This window comes from Eumetopias jubatus, unplaced genomic scaffold (assembly GCF_037043125.1).
Source record: "Eumetopias jubatus isolate StellerSeaLion01/CBP00866 unplaced genomic scaffold, mEumJub1_p1.0 scaffold_11, whole genome shotgun sequence".
NCBI lineage: Eukaryota > Metazoa > Chordata > Mammalia > Carnivora > Otariidae > Eumetopias > Eumetopias jubatus.
In genome coordinates, this window is record NW_028274817.1 from 42,574,020 (window position 1) to 42,594,052 (window position 20,033).

General features: G+C 45.7%; 1 protein-coding gene and 2 pseudogenes across 1 annotated transcript; 1 reads left to right on the top strand and 2 right to left on the bottom strand.

The window, feature by feature from the left end:
* Positions 1-568: 568 nt before the first annotated feature.
* On the bottom strand, positions 569-985 carry LOC148163025 (histone H2B pseudogene; annotated as a pseudogene).
* Positions 986-9,141: 8,156 nt separating this feature from the next.
* Positions 9,142-9,555, top strand: LOC148163026 (histone H2B pseudogene; annotated as a pseudogene).
* A 5,166-nt stretch (positions 9,556-14,721) lies between these two features.
* LOC148163027 (histone H2B 1/2-like) lies at positions 14,722-15,141 on the bottom strand. Its single transcript, XM_088028962.1, has one exon. The coding sequence runs from the start codon at positions 15,139-15,141 to the stop codon at positions 14,722-14,724; it is 420 nt and encodes a 139-aa protein (XP_087885088.1).
* Positions 15,142-20,033: the final 4,892 nt, after the last annotated feature.

The window sequence follows — 20,033 nt, forward strand, 5'->3', positions numbered from 1 at the left end:
CCCATTATATCACGTTAACATAAATTTCAAATGCATATGAAAAATATCTTTTCTATAAGAGCATAAAGGATATTGACGTTGCTTCAGATACTTAAAAATCCCTTCAATAACCCGCCTAACAGAAGTCAGACAGATTCTGATTTCAGCTTCTGCACTTTATCTGTTGCCATATCACCCATAACGAACCTCTGGAAAATTCACCACACGCTCATGAGAGAATGAGAGAGAAAAAGGTAAACATCATTATAACAAAAATAACCCCCATTGAGGCGGACCTACAGAAATATCAAACAGAAATGATCGCATAGGAAAGCCCAGAAAAGCGGCATGGTTAAGCAGAGTCCACAGTTGTCCAAGGGAAAAACTGCACGCAAATATAGATGAAAGCAGTGCCGATCATGTTTGGTTCAAAGTAAAACTACTTTAAATATCCACAGAATGCCACAACGAGAACAAAAACTCTAGAGTTTGTCCCACTTTTTAAAGCCTACAGGCCTTTTCCCGCCAAGTGAGGTGGCTCTGAAAAGAGCCTTTGGTTTGCAAGGTGGTCAGGTGGTCTGGAGGCAGCTCATCGGCAGACGGTGTACCTGATGATGGCTTTGGTGGCCTCGGACTCGGCGTGCTTGCCAATCTCCCCGGGCAGCAGCAGGCGCACGGCTGTCTGGATCTCCCTGGTGGTGATGGTGGAGCACTTGGTGGAGCGGGCCAGGCGAGAGGCTTCGTCGGCGATGCGCTCGAAGATGTCCTTAACGAACGAATCCAAGATGCTCACGGTCTTCTGCGAGAGGCTCAGGCCCTCGTGAACCTGCTTCAGAACCCTGGGGAAGTAGGCGGCGAAACTGTTGGGGCGGCGGCGGCGGCGGCGGCGGCGGCGGCGGCATTGGCGGCTTGGCTGCTCGTGCTTCGGGCTCTTCGGGTCCGCTGCTGTGGGTTCCTCCGTGCCCGGGCATTCCCCAGAAGGGGTCTCACAGCCAGGCTCAGCCATGTGGGGCTCGCCTTCCCGACAGCCTGGAAGGAAGGACAATGGCGGCTGCCGAGGGGGCGCTGGCCCATTTACAGTCGCTGCATTTCCTGACGTCACGGGCAACCTCCATATCTGATTGGACAAAATGTAACGCAGGGGAGCGGGACTCTATGCCAGGCCGTGTCCCCTGTGACGGCATACCCTCGAGCTTCACATCACATCGGACAATCGGAGAAGGAATTCGCCCATTCCAGCAACAATGCAAAGGCCAAATTTCATCTAAATATCCTGTACACCAGATGAGGGTGCATTTCCAGCTCTGATTAATGCTGAGGCGTAATTCCTGCCCAGCTGAGAATGTGTGACAGGAGACAAGAAGTTACCTGCTGCCAAAACACAATGGACGGACAGGCACAGGACAGTCACTACTATTCCAAAATCAAGGTATTGGAAAGGGAAACAAGGGTTCGTGGGCCCAGAGCAAGTTTGGGTCCTAGTAGGAAACATTATATTAGATCATAAGGGTGGAAAAGAATCCTCTTTGGCTCTAGGTCCCGAGCTCTGCTCCCAAAAGGGGTGGCAGCCCCACACTCTTTGCCATGGGAAGTGACGGCCTCCAACCTATCCAGGGCTGCTGCAGTACCTTCTTCTGAAGGCCAAGTATTCCTAAACTTTGGAACCCAGGAGGTGGCCTCGTTCTCAGGAATCAAGGAGAAGATGGCTCTACAGATCCTGGCATTGCGCCTCTGGGTCTGTAGTGGCAGTGGCAGCCCTGCCAGCCACTGAACCTTCTGTGGGGTCATTTGCCCCCTTTCCTGAAGAATAGCCCATGTTCCCAGTGAGATATAGCTGTGGGCCCTTTTCTCGCCTGCCGAATCCCAGCAGTCCCAACAGTCTTCCTTCGTGTTGTCTGTCCCATCTCTTTCCCTTGAGTTCCGGCTAGCCACCTTTCAGCCAGCATCAAATTCTCAGAATAAGACACCTGTTGGCTTTCCCTACATTCCAAAGGGTTCAAGCTATTGCACAGTAGGGTCCTCCACACGTTTGTCTTGCATAACAGTATCTCCATTCCTGGCTCCTGCTGAGATGGTCGATTGGACCCACGTGTCACATGCCTAAGCTCCCAACTGATCGTTTTCCAGGCACGCCCGTGGCCCTTTTTCCAAAGCAGGCTACCTGGTTAGGCTGAGAAGGTTGCAAATCATCGCATGCTAGTTTCATCTCATTTCACGCTACATTCTTCAATTTAGGTCTCTCCTCTGGCATTTACTATGAGCAGCAAGGGGAGACCAGGCCATGCCTTCAACCCTGTGCTTACAAATCCCCTCAGCTTATCTGTCCCAGCTCATCATGTGAACGTTCTAGTCTTCACCAAACACAAAACACTGGCACATGGTGAGGGCAAATACTCTGTCACCTGATAACAAGGATGGCCATTCCTCAAGTTTCCAATAACATGCCTCTAATTTCCATCTGCTATCTCAGCAGAAGCACCCTTCTCACTCACATTTCTAGCAACATAATTTTCATGATGCTCTATGTATTCTCTAAGATGATAAAGTCTTTCCCCATAGCTCTCCTCTTTTCTGTATGAGCCCTCACCTGAAATACACTTCATGTCCATATTTCAACCAAAAGTCCCTCAAAGCAATCTCAGCTTGTTCTGCCATGTATCTCAAAATGCTACCATCCTTACCCATTACCCAGTTTCTTCCCGCCCTCACATTACCCAGTTTCAGAGTCACTCCCAACTCCCTAAGCCTTTGTTAAAACATCATCCCACTTTGGCATCAAGATCTGCATAAGTGTGCTAAGTCTATCCTTACAAAGTACCACAGACTGGGAAGCTTAACAGAAATGTATTGTTTCAGTTCTGGAGGTTAGAAGTCCAAATCAAGGGTTGTGGGCCAGGTTACATCCTTCTGAGATGTGTGAGAGAAGAATCAGATCCTGGTACCTCTCTCGGGCTCATAAATTACTGACTCTTCCTATTGTTTTGTTTTGTTTTTTTTCCACATTTTCTTCTCTATGCGCATGTCTTTGTGTTAACATTCCCCCCTTTTATACAGGCAAAAATCATTTTGGATTAGTGTGCATACGAAAGACGGTATTTTAGCTTGATTGCCTCATTAAGGATTCTATCTCCAAATATGATCCCATTGGAGGTCCTGGGGGTTAAGGATGTCTTCATATGATTTTGGTGCAGGTGGAGGGTGGGATGGGGTATAGAACAACCCATCTGAGATGCGAAAACCGAGCTGTACATGGGCACATGCACTGCTTCTTCCATCATATAGATTACTTGTTGTCCCGTTAGAGAAGTGAGGTGACCTCATTCACCACCTTTTTCCTCAAGATGGTATTAATGTTGCTTAATTTTATCATATTTTTCATTTTTCTAGCTTCCAATCTCTGCAAAAGTGAATATACTCTGATTTCAATTTTTAGAAATTGATTACGGTATTTTTGGCAATCCATCTTTGGTCGATATTTTGAGAATGGCTTTTGTACTCTTGAAATACTTTGTAAATGCCCCTGTGAACGATGACATTCCCTGCCAAACAAATCTGGATAATCTCCAAAAATCCAAAAACTTTCCTTAGCCCATCAGAAGTGCCCCAGGAACCTCCTGAAGTGTCACATCACAAAATTTATTTAGCTATGGCAGAACAATATGACTTCCAGAAAAATAGGGTGGGCAGTTGCAGAAAACGAAGGATACCAGAGAAGGCTTTTGTGTGTAGCAAAGACGTGAAGGGGTGCAATGCCTCTTCCATCACTAGGTGCCAAGTCCGGGTTCTTTGTTGTTGTTTTGTTCTTTGTTTGTTCCAATGTAGAAGAACTCGGATGAGCCATTATATGTCCGGAGTTCTCCTTGGGATCGTTACAGTAAGAATTTAAGATCAGTGGCCACCCTCGCAAGGTTTCTTGCTTATTGTTTCTCTGGAATAATTAAAAAATCTAATGAAAGGATTTGGAAAAGTATGGAATGTATTCTCTAAGGCCAGTGGGAAACATTATGAGGAAATCACAGCCAGTAATTTGTCCTTGGTAGTGCCTCAAGATGGGGAAAACTATTTGGGGAGCTAAAGGCTCTTCACCACCATGCCCGTTTTCAAAGATACAACGGTGAGCCTCTTTGCTTAAGCAGCATTCAACTGAGGCACTTCCTTTCTGTCATGCTCATTGTTGCTGTTTCAAAGTCCCCGTGTTTGTCCATGTGACACACAAAGGTTTTCCGTCTTGCTCTTACATACCAGTCTCATATGTAGCGTTTTATGTGAGAAGTCATAATAAGAAATGGAATCCATTAGGACAGTATGGCACTCCTTTGGGTGCTTTGGTCCGTACTTTCAGAAATCAAATAGGAGCATGAGTAAAACAACACTGAATGCACCACATAGACCGAGAAGACTGGGAGTGTGAAGGTGAGGGACAGATACAAACTCCAAGATGCAGTGAGGGAAAATGGATGTTGAGGCCTAGGCAAAATGGAAATGAGTACCCCTGATCACTTCTGAAGGCAACTGAGGACACAGGCCATCTGGTGAGCATTCATTCTCTAATAGTGTGGTTAACGGTAAAGACTGATTGAGAGAAGTGGATTTGTCACTTAAGTAACAAATTATAAGCAACAACCCTGGGAAACTAGTACTAATAAGTCGACCATCCCCAATCAAACTTTTTTTTAAAGGATTTATTTATTTATTTGATAGAGAGCGAGAGTGCAAGTGTGAGGACAAGTAGGCAGAGCAGCAGGCAGAGGGAGAGGAGAAGCCGGCTCCCCACTGACCAGAGAGCGTGATGAGGGGCCTGATCCCAGGACCCTGGGATCATGACGTGAGCCAAAGGCAGCCGCTTAAACAACGCAACCCCCACGTGCCCCCCAATCCAACTTACTCAACATTACTTTTCTTATGGAATTCATGGAAAAACAGAAGACAGGACCCAATCTAGGTACAGAAATCGCTAAATCAGAAAGTTCAGGAAACAATTCCTATTCCAGGGTCCCTAGTAACTGGAGCTAACACTTTAAGTAGGCCAGATTTAGCTAATTCTATTCTTCCCAAGGCTGTAATCTTTTCTTGTGGAAATCACAAACCTTCAGGATTTGCAGATGGGATTCATGAGGATGATGGAGGCTTCTAGGCAAGGCAACTCAAGCTTCAGTCAGCTGTGAGTTAGCCATTCAGAGATGTGGAGCCGCTGACCCGCAGCATTGGGCCTAGGGTGCGGTCAGGTGTCTCAGGCTGAACCAGTAAGAGTCCTACTGGGTACTCAGCCTCTGTGATTGAGTGGGAAATTGGAATTATACTTTACCTGCTGTTTGTTTCTTTGTTTGACTAGTTGTATGCTTTTAACCATGAGGAGAAGGATATGAATTCAGGCCTGTGCGTGGACGTCTCTCTCACCACTTCCATCAGGTCAGAGGAGAATTGCTCAGATTAATAGTAGTAAAACGATTTCCCTTGATGCCGACCATGTATCTGAACTCAGGCTATTTGAATGTACACTTTGTTATTATTGTTGTTGTTGTTGTTTACCTCTTGCTACATGGGCCTGAGCAAGTAAGAACCATCGCATTACATACTCGGCTTTGCGTGAAGTGGTGCTTGAATGACCACAGACTTTGAGAAAACTGGACTCTTTCCTACTGGGAAAAGGAGATGCCAAGGAAAATTCTATTCCCGGTCCTTAGTTCTGAGAGAGGGGGGGAAAAATTCCCTGAGAATGTGCTTTCACACGAGTGTCCTGGTGTAGCTCTGGGGTTCGGGTTAGCACTGCCAGCATGATGCCAACAGTTCCTAGTCAGAAACCCAGACACATGGCAAATGCACTTCTAATCCTTCCTGGAGGAGTAACCTTAATTGAGGCTGTTACAGGATTCCTGCAGATAAAGTCCTCCTACACAAGCAGACAATCCCAAAACAAGCCGCCCCTCTCAAAATTAAACAAGAAACCAAACTGGAAAGTTCCAAAGAATTATGACCAAATGCCAACTTCCAAACACGGTTAAAACTTTCATATAAATAATTAGGAGAGGGACGCCTGGCTGGCTCCCTCGGTTAAGCATCTGCCTTCAGCTCCGGTCATGATACCAGGGTCCTGGGATCGAGTCCCACATCACGTTCCCTGTTCAGCGGGGAGCCTGCTTCTCCCTCTGCCTGCCGCTCCCCCTGCTTGTGCGCTCTCGCTCTCTGACACATGAATAAGTAACATCTTGAGAAAATAATTACAAGACATGTAAAATGTGAGTAGGAAGCGACTCGTTATCAAAAATGTCTTAAATGGTTGTCTAGTCTTGAAAATACTAAGCGCTAGATTAAAAGATCCACCAAAGTTTACACAACAAAGGACACATACCAGATAGAGAGAATGGGTGTGCTAGAAGAGAAGTGAAAGAAATAAGACAGAACGCCTCATAGAAGGCTAAAGACAAAAATGGGATGGAAGTGAGGCAAAGAGACTTAAGGAAAGGGGTAAGTAGTTATTAAATGCATCTCAGCGGCATTCCAGAAGCAGAAACTTGGATGAATTTTGGAAGAATAATATTCAAAGACAAATGTCTGGTAATTTCCCCAAATTTAAGGCAGCCATGATATCCCTGATTCAGGAAGCACACGTGGATGCATTGTAGTAAAGCCAGGATATAAGCATAGAGAGCAAGCTAGCAGACCACAGGGCACGGTGCCTAAAAATGGAATACCAAACAATGTGATAACATACCTCTTTTCACCAAAAATGGAAGCCAAAGCTAGTGCTGAGAGAAAACCACTGTCAAACTACGGTTGCCTGGGTGGCCAGAGTATCATTTGATAATGAGGCTATCATAGACATGAAGATGTTCCAACCAGAACTCTCCTCAAAGACAGACTCTGCTTCAGCTGCTGAGAGTGCAGTCAGCTGGTAGTCCTCGGCCATTAGCCCTTTTAGGCGCTCCCTCCACTACAGAAAGCTGCCTTGTCCGAGCTCTGGGACTTCCCCTGCTGGCCACATCCAATGTCGGATCAACAAGAGTTGAGTAATATAGGTCCCTCTGGTGGTTTCCTAGACAATTTGGGTAAATTGGTGTTTTGTTTTGTTTCGTTTCGTTTTGTTTTGTTTTGTTTTCCAGCCAACAACACTTATATTTGGTCAGCAATTCTAGTGTGCGGGTATTGTTTTTACAACCTAACTACTGTTAAGAAAACAATTTTAAACTTGGAAAATGCTGATAAAATCACTAAAAACCTTTCTGGTGTTTTTATCTGTATGACTACCTCTTTGTGTGCTGTGTTTGGAGACTATGGTCTTTGCCGTTTCTCCTGAGGGTCTCTGTCAGGACTCGGGGCAGGGGCTCGTCAATTATGTCTCTTGATTTGCACCAGCACTCTGCTGGCCATGGGAGAGTTCCTGCCCAAGCCATGGTGACTTAGCCCAGGACAACAGTCCATTCTGAGTAGTAGGAGAAATGGCCCCAAATTGGCCAGTCATTCCTCTGGAACTAGGGGCCTGGGATATGGAGGTCAGACTCTCTCAGTAAGCCAAAGCTGAAAAGCCTACCATTTTGGTGCTTCTGGTGAAGTCTTCCCGAAGCTCCCCTGCTGGGGCATCAGGGAACAAGTGTTGTTGGTTGACCTTTCTTCTCACTGGCGTGCTTTTGTGGTACTTCTGAGAGAGGGAACAGGAAGCTTAATACCAACTCTGATTAGTTGATACAATGCCTGGAAAGCCAGAAGAGGGGAAAGGATCTTCAGGGGGACCCATCTGTGCTAGCTGCAGGTTCCAGGCTGTCAGGAGGAAGAGGACTTTGCAGTACACTGGGAATGCGCCCTCTGGGACTTGTCCTTCTCCCTCTCCTCTCCTGTAGTGGCACCTGTTGAGTTAGGCTGAGCAGCTGACAATGATAGTAGTGACTTGGAAAGGTAAGTAAACCGGTCCTGACAAACTGGCCTGTGTGCCCAGGCCTGTTCTGATTTATTTGTGAGTAGTGGTTTTGCCATCTGAGAAGATCAGCATCTGGTTGCTTGGCAAGAAAATTGAAAAGGTATGCCAGTGACTGTGACAGAATGGAGGCTCGCTGGGGATTCGTGGCTGCTTGACTTTCTCTCCATTCTACTCTGGGCACTACTGGGCACTACGCTGGTCTTGCCCCACTGGGGCAGGCCAGGCACGCACAGGAGAGCTCTGCTTGAGAATTTCTGGGATCTTTGGTTATCTCTTGTGGACACACCTGAAGGATCACAGGGCCCCAGGCATTTCAGCATTTCGACAGACAGCCACCCCAATCTCACATACTCACCTCTCGCTTTGTGCAGAAAACATGGGGAAATAAGATTCAGCTCTGGTTTATCCCATTCTGTTGGCCCTTCCTTACAGCATTTACAAACTAGCACCACCAGGAGCTATTATAAGATGTGTAATTACTTATGACCAGTTGAAATACCCCCCCACACACCTCTTAATTGTAATTTCTTAATATACTGCCTTTGGGTAGATAAATGAAAATGGATTTGTCCAATTTATGCCTCTCTTTCTTGTGTGCTGCTCCCCACCTGCCAAAAAATTTGCCCCCCCCCCACACACAAAGCAATTGAATAGAAAGGGAAGGTGCTCCAATATTGCTACCTCCTGTTACACATGCCTGTTTAAACCCAGGCATCATTTTCTTCCTCTCTCCCTATGTACTCGTGTGTTTCCAACACCACCACTTTACATTTGGTGTCATTTTAAGAGATGGACACATTGACTCTGGGTCTCCAGAGCGTCCTGGTTTCTAGCATGTCCTGATCCAATGGCACTTACTGCTTATCAGAAATATGGTAATGATGTGCAATATAACGTATTCCAATAAAAACAGGACTCTCCTAAGATCTGTTACTGTTTTGATGTTGAAAATGAGCAGACAAAAGGCACAATGAAATGGAATGTTTGAAAGATCTTCTAACCGAAGTCCCAACAAGTTAAGTGGGCACTGGATCCTTCTCTGATTGTCCGATGTGATGTGAAGCTCGAGGGTATGCCGTCACAGGGGACACGGCCTGGCATAGAGTCCCGCTCCCCTGCGTTGCATTTTGTCCAATCAGATATGGAGGTTGCCCGTGATGTCAGGAAATGCAGCGACTGTAAATGGGCCAGCGCCCCCTCGGCAGCCGCCATTGTCCTTCCTTCCGAGTTGTCGAGAAGGCGAGCCCCACATGGCTGAGCCTGGCTGTGAGACCCCTTCTGGGGAATGCCCGGGCACGGAGGAACCCACAACAGCGGACCCGAAGAGCCCGAAGCACGAGCAGCCAAGCCGCCAATGCCGCCGCCGCCGCCGCCGCCGCCGCCGCCCCAACAGTTTCGCCGCCTACTTCCCCAGGGTTCTGAAGCAGGTTCACGAGGGCCTGAGCCTCTCGCAGAAGACCGTGAGCATCTTGGATTCGTTCGTTAAGGACATCTACGAGCGCATCGCCGACGAAGCCTCTCGCCTGGCCCGCTCCACCAAGTGCTCCACCATCACCACCAGGGAGATCCAGACAGCCGTGCGCCTGCTGCTGCCCGGGGAGATTGGCAAGCACGCCGAGTCCGAGGCCACCAAAGCCATCATCAGGTACACCGTCTGCCGATGAGCTGCCTCCAGACCACCTGACCACCTTGCAAACCAAAGGCTCTTTTCAGAGCCACCTCACTTGGCGGGAAAAGGCCTGTAGGCTTTAAAAAGTGGGACAAACTCTAGAGTTTTTGTTCTCGTTGTGGCATTCTGTGGATATTTAAAGTAGTTTTACTTTGAACCAAACATGATCGGCACTGCTTTCATCTATATTTGCGTGCAGTTTTTCCCTTGGACAACTGTGGACTCTGCTTAACCATGCCGCTTTTCTTGGCTTTCCTACGCGGTCATTTCTGTTCGATATTTCTGTAGGTCCGCCTCAATGGGGGTTATTTTTGGTATAATGTTGTTTATCTTTTTCTCTCTCATTCTCTCATGAGCGTGTGGTGAATTTTCCAGAGGTTCGTTATGGGTGATATGGCAACAGATGAAGTGCAGAAGCTGATATAAGAATCTGTCTGAGTTCTGTTAGGCGGGTTATTGAAGGGATTTTTAAGTATCTGAAGCAACGTCAATCTCCTTTATGCTCTTATAGAAAAGATATTTTTCATATGCATTTGAAATTTATGTTAACGTGATATAATGGGTTCCTAGTACAATTTTTAGATGGATTCTGGAATACATATGAACATTTCTGTCTTAATAATTTGTTTAGTAAATATTGGCAGATGTTATTGACAATACAGGTTTCGTGGTTCTCTTTATTTATTTACTTGTTTTTGTTTTGTGTGTTTGTTTCATCAGGTCTTTTATTTCAACAGCAGAGAAAGCAGTACTGTCCTATTTGTGATAATATCACTGTAGTACTATACAATGTTAGTTTACAGCATAATTGTACAGGTACTATTTTATCTGGTAGTTACAACAATGCTATCATAACTAGTTTATTACAGAAGCAACTCAGATCCAGAGAGCACAGACTCCCAAAACTCATATGTGCAAGATCAGTTCTTGAACGCAGGAGATCCACACGCTCCGCCAGGGTCCATAAGAAAATGTGGAGAAAAGACATACAATTGAAGTCATTTTCCTGGTGCTGAAGAAAACTGTATTCGGTTAATTCTTACCACCTCTCATTTAAATTCGTCATCTCTTTTATCTTCTCACCCCACCCCCACCATTCTTACTACCTAAAGATTGAAAATATGGCTCATTCATTCACCCAACAGAATCCTTAGTATCTACTCTATCTGGAATAGACAGTGCAAATATGTCTATGTGTAAACAAACAAACAAACAAACATAAAAGCCATGCCTGACTTCAGGTTGCATTTGCTTAGAGTCTGCTAAGGTTCCTGTTTCTTTCTAAGAGTGTAAAGTTTCCCAAGATAAAGCTCTCCTAGGTATATACTCATTTGCAGGGCAATCAGATCAACTAAAACTATTTAGGTTCTCTTCTTTTTTAGCGTTTACATCTTTTTAAAATTTAATTTCCAAATATTCACAGATACCTTTCGACTGTAATGCTGATAAAGAGATTTCTTGTCACTTTCTGGCTCTAATAAGAAGGATAGGAGCATTTCATCAGCATAGGTGGTATTAAGATTTTGTTTGAGATCTATGTGCTCAGAATGACAATTTTGGTTTTCTAAGCCATTTCAGGTAACTTACTAGATCTCCAACATGCCCTTCCAGTTGCTTCAGCAGCCATTGCAAACACTCTTTTCTCTTGGTTTATTTAAGTAAGTTATCGATGTTCCAATATTAAAATTTCCTTAAATTTGTGGAAGGGAACCACTTCATCGGAGTCAATTTGAAGAAGTTTGTAGCCCGGAGATACGGATTGTGTGATTTGTTTGCTGATGTCGTTTAGGCCTACCTTCCCCAATCAGAAGTGATCTGAAAGCTATAAGTTCATCTGAACTCTTTCATTACTCCCAATTTTATGAGCATTCACATCTATGTCTTAACCTCATTGAAATGCAAGCCCGACACTAATCGCCCTACTTCATTCTCCAACTGATTCCTCTTTCTTCAAAAGGAGTTGTTGTCACAATCCCTGAGTGAGTGATTTTGCATTTTCTCACACGCAGGGCTCCAAGATGCCCTAAGATTAAGAATGTCAATGTGCTGCCTGAAGCTTTCTGCTGTACCTACCTTTAGAAGGTGCTCAAACAGGTTCTCCCTGATGACATTATCTATTCTGAGGGTATGACCATCATGTGCCCCGCTGTTAGTGATCGTCTCCATCATCGAGTGAACTGCTTTTGAGAGCACTCAGTCAGCAGATCCAAGTTTTGTTTTTACCGGGAATGTGAACTTCCTGAGAAGAGAGACCTTGTCACCTTTGCTGTCATATATCAGGAGGGAGTACCATGTATGGCGCTTGGTAGGGACTCAGTAGTTTTTGAATAAATACGGGAAGACGGATAAGATCAGATGTTCTAGAGTCCCAGAAGGGCGGTGATGGGTTGGGAAAGAAAAGGCAAACCGCAGTGGGTTGAGGAGTGAGATGAGGAAGATGAGGAATGGAGATAGAAATCGGGTACTCTTTCAAAGAAAAGGGATACTGGTCAGGAAGTAGGAAGAGAGTGTTAATGGTATCACTGAAGAGGGGTTTTATTTTAGGATTGGGAGATAAGACAATGTCTAGAGGTAGTCAGTAATAGTGGCTGAATCTCAGTTACTGGTATTGCTGTTACATTACTATCATCATCACCATACCTCTACCATAGGAATTTCCGTTATTTACCCCTTTCATCAGAATCCCAGTGCACCAGTTCTCTATTCCTCCACTTGGGCTGTGAGTTCTGCTTCAAGATAGCATTCTACCGAGCTCTGTCATTTATAGGCTGTGTGGCGTTTGGCGGCCTGCATAATTTCTCTGAAACTTAATTTCCTTTTCTATTCATTGGAATGACCCACACCTATTTTAACAAGATAAAGAAAGCTAGCTTGGGGCCTCTCTCCAACCCCACTCCTGGCAGTCCTTTAAGAAGGCCCACCCTCCATGGCCACGGCCCTGTGTTTTGATTTTTACTGCAGAAGGGTGCTGGGCCCTGTCAATTCTGCATGAGTCCTGGGCAATTAAATGCTGCTTCTTAATCAAACTCTGACTGTACATTTCTTTGTTCCAGGTGCTGGCAACACAAAGCACCACCAATGGGTAATGTTTCACGAGGACTTACTAGGAGTCAGGTGTCAGGAGCTTTACATGCAGGTATTTTTAATCTATGAAACACATAATGCCTCATATATACTAGAAATATTTCTAAGCACTTCAAATGTGGTAACTCATTTAACCCTCTAAGAGTCCCATCTTCCAAACAGGGAGACTAAGGCCCAGAAAGATGAAGTAAGTTGCTCAATGACAATGAGCTAGTCAGCAGAAGAGGTAGCATCGGAAACCAGAACACCCGGCGCTAGATTTTGGGCCCTCACACCACTACACTGTAAAGCTCCTGGCTTCAGCTTGACAACAGTCCAGTGAAGCTGCTACTATTATTCTCCTCCATTTTCCCCTAAGGCTCAGAAAAATTAGGTTCCTTTCCTAAAGTCACACAGCTGCTAAGTGGTAGACCAGGTTTGAATGAGGTTTCTCTGACTCGGAAGCATATAACCATTTGGATGGCATGTAAAATCCTTCCTCTAACAGTTTCAAGCTTTTTGCTACATGTGCATATCACCAATCCAATAGTTTATTGAATAGAGCTATTTTAAGGAACTTATTTTCAAGATTTTTGAAAACATTTTCCTAGCCATAATATCTACAACGTCTCAGGATAACATGGTGTTCGTATATTTTATATTCACACTAACTACACTGCTTAACTGTAAGAAAAAAAATCTCTGTGCCACTAAAACCATCTCATGTGCCTGCAGAGGCAGGTGTACCAGACGTAGGGATGTATTGCATTCCATAACAGTTTTCACCCACGGCCCACCCTTCATCCCCCAAGTTCTGTTCAGACCCCTTTTCCTAAAAACCACGGAGGATGTTGGTTTCCTTCCTGGACTCTGGGAGACGTACATTGAGTGGATTTCCTAGGTTGCTCACAACCCACTGGTCAGAACATTACTTGCATTCCAGTGATGTTTGGTGGGGGGAGGTGGATGGCTAGTTCCAGGGAATCATTCACCATATACAGCAGAGCTAACGAAATCACTGATCGACTCTTTTAGAATGTTTTAATTTTGTGGCAAAACACTGCTGTCTTAGGAAGGAGAAGTGTAGCAGAGTGGGCTATCTATTAAAAAATGTGCTGAAGAACAGGAGGTGCCAACTGGTTAAGGCCTGCCGGAGTTGGCAGGATAGCCTTGGATGGTGCTCGAAAGACATGTCAGAGATCTCAACCCACCACAGTTGTCAGTAAAACACGTGTGGCGAGGAGTGCAAAAGCAAGCCATGTACACCTTTTCTGCCAAGGCTAAAACCTCACAGGAGAAGGGAGTGTGGGAGGGTGCTTAGCGGCCAACAAAGCCCTCCTTATAACCACTTCCCAGGGACCTGGTTGAGGGAAATTAACCAGACCTTGGAGAGGAAGGCCAGGCCTGGGTGAATGGGCTGCCTTCCTGTGCCATGTGGGAGGAAATTATTCAGCCCAAATTTATTGAGGGCTCAATATTAAGACAGCAATGTTCATATGTATTCCAGAATCCATTTAAAAATTGTACTAGGAACCCATTATATCACGTTAACATAAATTTCAAATGCATATGAAAAATATCTTTTCTATAAGAGCATAAAGGATATTGACGTTGGTTCAGATACTTAAAAATCCCTTCAATAACCCGCCTAACAGAAGTCAGACGGATTCTGATTTCAGCTTCTGCACTTTATCTGTTCCCATATCACTCATAACGAACCTCTGGAAAATTCACCACACGCTCTTGAGAGAATGAGAGAGAAAAAGGTAAACATCATTATAACAAAAATAACCCCCATTGAGGCGGACCTACAGAAATATCGAACAGAAATGACCGTGTAGGAAAGCCAAGAAAAGCGGCATGTTTAAGCAGAGTCCACAGTTGTCCAAGGGAAAAACTGCACGCAAATATAGATGAAAGCAGTGCCGATCATGTTTGGTTCAAAGTAAAACTACTTTAAATATCCACAGAATGCCACGAGAACAAAAACTCTAGAGTTTGTCCCACTTTTTAAAGCCTACAGGCCTTTTCCCGCCAAGTGAGGTGGCTCTGAAAAGAGCCTTTGGTTTGCAAGGTGGTCAGGTGGTCTGGAGGCAGCTCATCGGCAGACGGTGTACCTGATGATGGCTTTGGTGGCCTCGGACTCGGCGTGCTTGCCAATCTCCCCGGGCAGCAGCAGGCGCACGGCTGTCTGGATCTCCCTGGTGGTGATGGTGGAGCACTTGGTGGAGCGGGCCAGGCGAGAGGCTTCGTCGGCGATGTGCTCGTAGATGTCCTTAACGAACGAATCCAAGATGCTCACGGTCTTCTGCGAGAGGCTCAGGCCCTCGTGAACCTGCTTCAGAACCCTGGGGAAGTAGGCGGCGAAACTCTTGGGGCGGCAGCGGCGGCGGCAGTGGCGGCGTCGCCGGCATTGGCGGCTTGGCTGCTCGTGCTTCGGGCTCTTCGGGTCCGCTGCTGTGGGTTCCTCCATGCCCAGGCATTCCCTAGAAGAGGTCTTACAGCCAGGCTCAGCCATGTGGGGCTCACCTTCCCGACAGCTCGGAAGGAAGGACAATGGCGGCTGCCGAGGGGGCGCTGGCCCATTTACAGTTGCTGCATTTCCTGACGTCACGGGCAACCTACATATCTGATTGGACAAAATGCAACGCAGGGGAACGGGACTCTATGCCAGCCCGTGTCCACTGTGACGGCATACCCTCGAGCTTCACCTCACATCGGACAATTGGAGAAGGAATTCAGGTGCGCACTAAACTTGTTGGGACCTTGGTCAGAATATCTTTCAAACATTTCATTTCATTCTGCATTTTGTCTGCTGATTTTCAATGTCAAAACAGTAACAGATCTTAGGAGAGTCCTGTTTTTATTGGAATACGTTATATTGCACATCATTACCTCATTTCTGATGAGCAGTAAGTGACATTGGATCAGGACATGCTAGAAACCAGGATGCTCTGGAGACCCAGAGTCAAAGTGTCCATCTCTTAAAATGACACCAAAGGTAAAGTGGTCGTGATGGAAACACATGAGTACATAGGGAGAGAGGAAGAAAATGATGCGTGGGTTTAAACAGGCATGTGTAACAGGAGGTAGCAATATTGGAGCACCTTCCCTTTCTATTCAATTGCTTTGTGTTGGGGGGGCAAATTTTTTGGCAGGTCGGGAGCAGCACACAAGAAAGAGAAGCATAAATTGGACCAGTCCCTTTTCATTTATCTACCCAAAGACAGAATATTAAGAAGTTACAAATAAGAGTTGGGGGGTATTTCAACTGGTCATAAGTAATTACACATCTCATAACAGCTCCTGGTGGTGCTAGTTTGTAAACGCTGTAAGGAAGGGCCAGCAGAATGGGATAAACCAGAGCTGAATCTTATTTCCCCATGTTTTCTGCACAAAGCAAGAGGTGAGGATATGAGATTGGGGTGGTTGTCTGTGGAACTGCTGAAATGCCTGGGGCCCTGTGATCCTTCAGGTGTGTCCACAAGAGATAACCGGAGATCCCAGAAATTCACAAGCAGAGCTCTCCTGTGCGTGCCTGGCCTGCCCCGGTGGGGCAAGAGCAGAGTAGTGCCCAGTAGTGCCCAGAGTAGAATGGAGAGAACGTAAAGCAGCCATGAATCCCCAGCGAGCCTCCATTCTGTCACAGTCACTGGAATACCTTTTCTTTATTCTTGCCAAGCAACCAGATGCTGATCTTCACAGATGGCAAAACCAATACTCACAAATAAATCAGAACAGGCCTGGGCACACAGGCCAGTTTGTCAGGACCGGTTTACATACCTTTCCAAGTCACTATCATTGTCAGCTGCTCAGCCTAACCCAACAGGTGCCACTACAGGAGAGGAGAGGGAGAAGGACAAGTCCCAGATGGCGCATTCCCAGTGTACCGCAAAGTCCTCTTCCTCCTGACAGCCTGGAACCTGCAGCTATCACAGATGGGTCCCCCTGAAGATCCTTTCCCCTCGTCTGGCTTTCCAGGCATCGTATCAACTAATCAGAGTTGGTATTAAGCTTCCTGTTCCCTCTCTCAGAAGTACTACAAAAACACGCCAGTGAGAAGAAAGGTCAACCAACAACACGTGTTCCCTGATGCCCCAGCAGGGGAGCTTCGGGAAGACTTCACCAGAAACACCAAAGATTGTAGGCTTTTCAGCTTTGGCTTACTGAGAGAGTCTGACCTCCATATCCCAGGCCCCTAGTTCCAGAGGAATGACTGGCCAATTTGGGGCCATTTCTCCTACTACTCAGAATGGACTGTTGTCCTGGGCTAAGCCACCATGGCTTGGGCAGGAACTCTCGCAAGGCCAGCAGAGTGCTGGTGCAAATCAAGAGATATAATTGACGAGCCCCTGCCCCGAGTTCTGACCAAGACCCTCAGGAGAAATTGCAAAGACCATAGTCTCCAAACACAGCACACAAAGAAGTAGTCATAGAGATAAAAACACCAGAAAGGTTTTTAGTGTTTTTATCAGCATTTTCCAAGTTTAAAATTGTTTTCTTAACAGTAGTTAGGTTGTAAAAACAATACCCACACACCAGAATTGCTGACCAAATATAAGTGTTGTTGGCTGGAAAACAAAACAAAACAAAACACCAATTTACCCAAGTTGTCTAAGAAACCACCAGAGGGACCTATATTACTCAACTCTTATGATCAGACATTGGATGTGGCCATCAGGGGAAGTCCCAGAGCTGGGACAAGGCAGCTCTCTGTAGTCGAGGGAGCGCCTAAAAGGGCTAATGGCCAAGGGCTGTCAGCTGACTGCACTCTCTGCAGCTGAGGCGGAGTCTGTCTTTGAGGAGAGTTCTGGTTGGAACATCTTCATATCTATGATAGCCTCATTATCAAATGATACTCTGGCCACCCAGGCAACTGTAGTTTGACAGTGGCTTTCTCTCAGCACTAGCTTTTGGCTTCCATTTCTTGGTGAAAAGAGGTATGTTATCACATTATTTGGTATTCCATTTTTAGGCACCCTGCCCTGTTGTCTGCTATCTTGCTGTCTATGCTTATATCCTGGCTTTACTACAATGCATCCACATGTGTTTCCTGAATCTGGGATGTCATGGCTGCCTTAAATTTGGGGAAATTACCAGACATTTGTCTTTGAATATTATTCTTCCAAAATTCATCCAAGTTTCTGCTTCTGGAATGCCGCTGAGATGCACTTAATAACTACTTACCCCATTCCTTAAGTCTCTTTGCCTCACGTCCATCCCATTTTTGTCTTTATCCTTCTATGAGGTGTTCTGTCTTATTTCTTTCACCTCTCTTCTAGCTCACCCATTCTCTCTATCTGGTATGTGTCCTTTGTGTAAACTTTGGTGGATCTTTTAACCTAGAGGTTAGTATTTTCAAGACTAGAAAACCATTTAAGACATTTTTGATAACGAGTCACTTCCTACTCACATTTTACATGTCTTGTAATTATTTTTTAAAGATGTTACTTATTCATGTGTCAGAGAGAGAGAGAGCGCACAAGCAGGGGGAGCGGCAGGCAGAGGGAGAAGAAGGCTCCCCGCTGAGCAGGGAGCCTGATGTGGGACTCGATCCCAAGACCCTGAGATCATGACCGGAACTGAAGGCAGATGCTTAACCGACGGAGGCAGCCAGGCGTCCCTCTTCTAATTATTTATATGAAACTTTTAGCCGTGTTTGGAAGTTGGCATTTGGTCATAATTCTTTGGAACTTTCCAGTTTGGTTTCTTGTTTAATTTTGAGAGGGGCGGCTTGTTTTGGGATTGTCTGCTTGTGTAGGAGGACTTTATCTGCAGGAATCCTGTAACAGCCTCAATTAAGGTTACTCCTCCAGGAAGAATTAGAAGTGCATTTGCCATGTGTCTGGGTTTCTGATCAGGAACTGTTGGCATCACGCTGGCAGTGCTAACCTGAACCCCAGAGCTACACCAGGACACTCGTGTGAATGCACATTCTCAGGGAATTTTTTCCCCCCTCACTCAGAACTAAGGACCGGTAATAGAATTTTACTTGGCATCTCCTTTTCCCAGTAGGAAACTGTCCAGTTTTCTCAAAGTCTGTGGTCATTCAAGCACCACTTCACGCAAAGCCGAGTATGTAATGCGATGGTTCTTACTTGCTCAGGCCCATGTAGCAAGAGGTAAACAACAACAAGAACAACAACAACAAAGTGTACATTCAAATAGCCTGAGTTCAGATACATGGTCGGCATCAAGGGAAATCGTTTTACTACTATCAATCTGAGCAATTCTCCTCTGACCTGATGGAAGTGGTGGGAGAGACGTCCACGCACGGGCCTGGATTCATATCCTTCTCCTCATGGTTAAAAGCATACAACTAATCAAACAAAGAAACAAACAGCAGGTAAAGTATAATTCCAGTTTCCCACACAATTGCAGAGGCTGAGTACCCAGTAAGACTCTTACTGGTTCAGCCTGAGACACCTGACCGCACCCTAGGCCCAATGATGTGGGTCAGTGGCTCCACATCTCTGATTGGCTAACTCACAGCTGACTGAGGCTTGAGTTGCCTTGACGAGAAGCCTCCATCATCCTCCTGAATCCGATCTGTAAGTCCTGAACGTTTTTGACTTCCACAAGAAAAGATTACAGTCTTGGGAAGAATAGAATCAGCTAAATCTGGCCTACTTAAAGTGTTAGCTCCAGTTACCAGGGAGCCTGGAATAGGAATTGTTTCCTGAACTTTTTGATTCAGCGATTTCTGTACTGAGTTTGGGTCCTGTCTTCTGTTTTTCCATGAATTCCGTAACAAAAGTAATGTTGAGAAAGTTGGATTGGTGGGGCACGTGGGGGCTGCGTTGTTTAAGCGGCTGCCTTTGGCTCCCGTCATGATCCCAGGGTCCTGGGATCGGGCCCCTCATCAGGCTCTCTGCTCAGTGGGGAGCCGGCTTCTCCTGTCCCTCTGCCTGCCGCTCTGCCTACTTGTCCTCACTCTCGCACTCTCGCTCTCCATCAAATAAATAAATAAAACCTTTAAAAAAAAGTTTGATTGGGGATGGTCGACTTATTGTACTAGTTTCCCAGGGTTGTTGCTTATAATTTGTTACTTAAGTGACAAATCCACTTCTCTCAATCAGTCCTTGCCATTAACCACACCATTAGAGAATGAATGCTCACCAGATGCCCTTTGTCCTCAGTTGCCTTCAGAAATGATCAGGGGTGCTCATTTCCATTTTGGCTAGGCCTCAACATCCATTTTCCCTCACTGCATCTTGGAGTTTGTATCTGTCACTCACCTTCACACTCCCAGTCTTCACGGTCTATGTGGTGCATTCAGTGTTGTTTTACTCATACTCCTATTTGGTTTCTGCAACCCTGGAGCAAAGCACCCAAAGGAGTGCCAAGCTGTCCTAACAGATTCCATTTATTAATATGAGTTCTCACATAAAATGCTACATATGAGACCGG

Coding starts and splice junctions, on each gene's coding strand:
- LOC148163027 (XM_088028962.1), bottom strand. CDS start 15,141: ATGGCTGAGCCTGGCTGTAAGACCTCTTCTAGGGAATGCCTGGGCATG.